We start from the raw sequence: 2,188 nt of genomic DNA, 5'->3' as shown, positions 1-2,188 counted from the left end.
TCAGTCAAAAAACGTCTCCCTCAGTTCGTCACACTTCAGATCGTCACCCCGTTCCACCCGGACAATGTCGCACAAATTGTTCAGCAAGCAGTTATCATCGCAACCCCGCTCCAGCTCCGGGTCGCCCATTTTGACCGTGAACTGCCAATAGCGGTGCAGTTCGGTGCGCCCTGCCGGCGTTCCCAACCGCTTAACCATCGTATCCGCTTCGGCCGGACTGAGATTGTGCATCTGGAATTCCTCGGCGAACGAGTACAGCCGGATCCATTCCGGTCGTCGATCCTGGAAGTGGTTGGCGTCGGTCAGGTTGAAGATGTACGACTCGAAATCGGTAACTTGCTGTAATAAAATCTCATTTTTAATCTTGTTTAGTTGTTAGATGAGGAAAAAATCTTACGTAAGTTTCCGGATCCACATAGTAAACCATGTAGTTTGGATTGACGAAGCTGAACGGGGTGGCACTGCCACCGTTCCAGGCCACGTTGATGGCGTACTGTGGATTTTCCTGTGAGTAGAAAACGTTGAACTCATCTCGATGCGTGTGTCCATGGAATTGAGCACTGACCGTATCGTAGAAGCGCTCGACGATGCGCCGGAATTCCCGCTGGCAGGGAGAAAATATCGAACCGGAAGAGCTGTACGGAATGTGGGCTAGCAGGTGAACTTTTTCGTTGTTCTGCTCCGCCAGCAGCAGGATGTCATGCAACCATTGCAGTTGGACGGAAAGATGACTCGGATCCCAGAGAATCCACCAGTTGAAGGTGTAGCAGTCTTGGTTGTTCAATGCAACGATTCGGAAGCCGGGGCGTACAAGCGCGGTGTAGAATCCACCTTGCTGGATAGTGTTCCGGGTAGATCTGGGCAACCAGTTTCCCCAAACATCCGCCAGATAACTGTACAACCAATCCATTGCCAGGTCCGGGCGATTGGCTGCGGTCGGTGCAAACACATTCGTCGGATGAGCTTCGTGATTGCCGATAATGTTGTAAACCGGTTTGTTCGGGAAAACTTCTAGCAGTTTGTTGTGCAAGCGATTCATCGACTCTATATTGTGACTGACGGAGGTTTCCCAAACGCCATGATCGATGATATCTCCGGTGTGGTAAACGTAGGCAGCATCCGGATGGTTTTCTGCCATATGATTGATCACTTCCTCGACGGTGTCCCACGGAGTATCGCAGTCTCGATAATCTCCCCAACGACCGGCACGGTCTTCGATATTATCCGGGATTTCCAAATCACTTCGGCAGCAAACCGGTCGGTTGCAGTTGGCGTTGTGACCAACGCGATAGTTGGAATCGTAATGAAAATCGGTAACCTGCAAGATCTTAATATCGTTCGGACCTCGTGCACCTGGGAAGTGCTTGGATTCCTAAAAAGTAAATATATTTAATTGTATAGTTTTTTTAAAAAGACTTTAGTTAAAATCACACAGTTATAGGTCTGCCATTTGGATCAATATTCACTGCCCAGTGGGTAAAAGCCGTATTGTTAATTTGACAAGCAGAATTTTCGAAAAGTACTCCGCAAACACTGCCAGCGTCCAAGTTCGGACGATCATCGAAAATATGAATGAAGAAGTCTATATTCACGTCGATCGCACCGTAGCAGATGTCCGGCTCCTGAATCTGCAGCATCGTACATAGTTCATATGCCACATCAAAAAGGTCTTGCCGTGTGGCTCCGTCCTGGCGTTGCTGGATCAGTTGGGAAACGATCGAACGACACATCACGCAGAAAGTCTCTTCCTTTTCAATCGGAATATCCCGTGGCGATGCGAGATCCCGACGGTCCTCTTTCGTGAACTTCCAAGCATTTATGATTCTCCTCAAACGGGGAGACTTCAGGCCAGTACGTTGGAACAGAAGAAATTCTTTGTGGAATTCCTTTTCCAGCAGCTCTGTTTACAATAAGATACGATAAGATGACAAGTGCTGTTATAATTGCTGGCAACCGGCAGCCCGGGCATTACACTTATAGGCTGATTAACATGAGATGATTGAAGGAATGCAATCGTTTGCATTTATCAAAGTGGAACGGACAATGACTCGTGTTGACACATTTTGTTCATTTATTACTAACCATTTGGAATATGTTGTATTTGATTGACCGATTTCAACTTATTTTCATGTCCGAAAACGGTTGTAACCACGGATGCCACTAGAAATGTTGCTAAAACTAGCTTCAT

General features: G+C 47.3%; 1 protein-coding gene across 1 annotated transcript; it reads right to left on the bottom strand.

Moving 5' to 3' along the window:
* LOC128746292 (sphingomyelin phosphodiesterase-like) lies at positions 1-2,188 on the bottom strand. The gene is made up of 4 exons (XM_053843339.1): positions 2,083-2,188; positions 1,434-1,900; positions 398-1,372; positions 1-339 (listed from the first exon to the last, which is right to left on the bottom strand). The coding sequence occupies exons 1-4, from the start codon at positions 2,186-2,188 to the stop codon at positions 1-3; spliced, it is 1,887 nt and encodes a 628-aa protein (XP_053699314.1).

The sequence above is a fragment of the Sabethes cyaneus genome, chromosome 1 (assembly GCF_943734655.1).
Source record: "Sabethes cyaneus chromosome 1, idSabCyanKW18_F2, whole genome shotgun sequence".
Classification (NCBI taxonomy): domain Eukaryota; kingdom Metazoa; phylum Arthropoda; class Insecta; order Diptera; family Culicidae; genus Sabethes; species Sabethes cyaneus.
This window is presented reverse-complemented; position numbering and strand designations above follow the sequence as displayed.

What these genes read in the sequence shown, in the direction of transcription:
- LOC128746292 (XM_053843339.1), bottom strand. Translation starts at nt 2,188, where the DNA reads ATGAAGCTAGTTTTAGCAACATTTCTAGTGGCATCCGTGGTTACAACC. An exon ending in CAAATGGCAGACCTATAACT is followed by an intron (nt 1,373 to 1,433) that starts GTGTGATTTTAA and finishes TTTACTTTTTAG; the next exon opens with GAATCCAAGCACTTCCCAGG. An exon ending in ATGTGGATCCGGAAACTTAC is followed by an intron (nt 340 to 397) that starts GTAAGATTTTTT and finishes ATTTTATTACAG; the next exon opens with CAAGTTACCGATTTCGAGTC.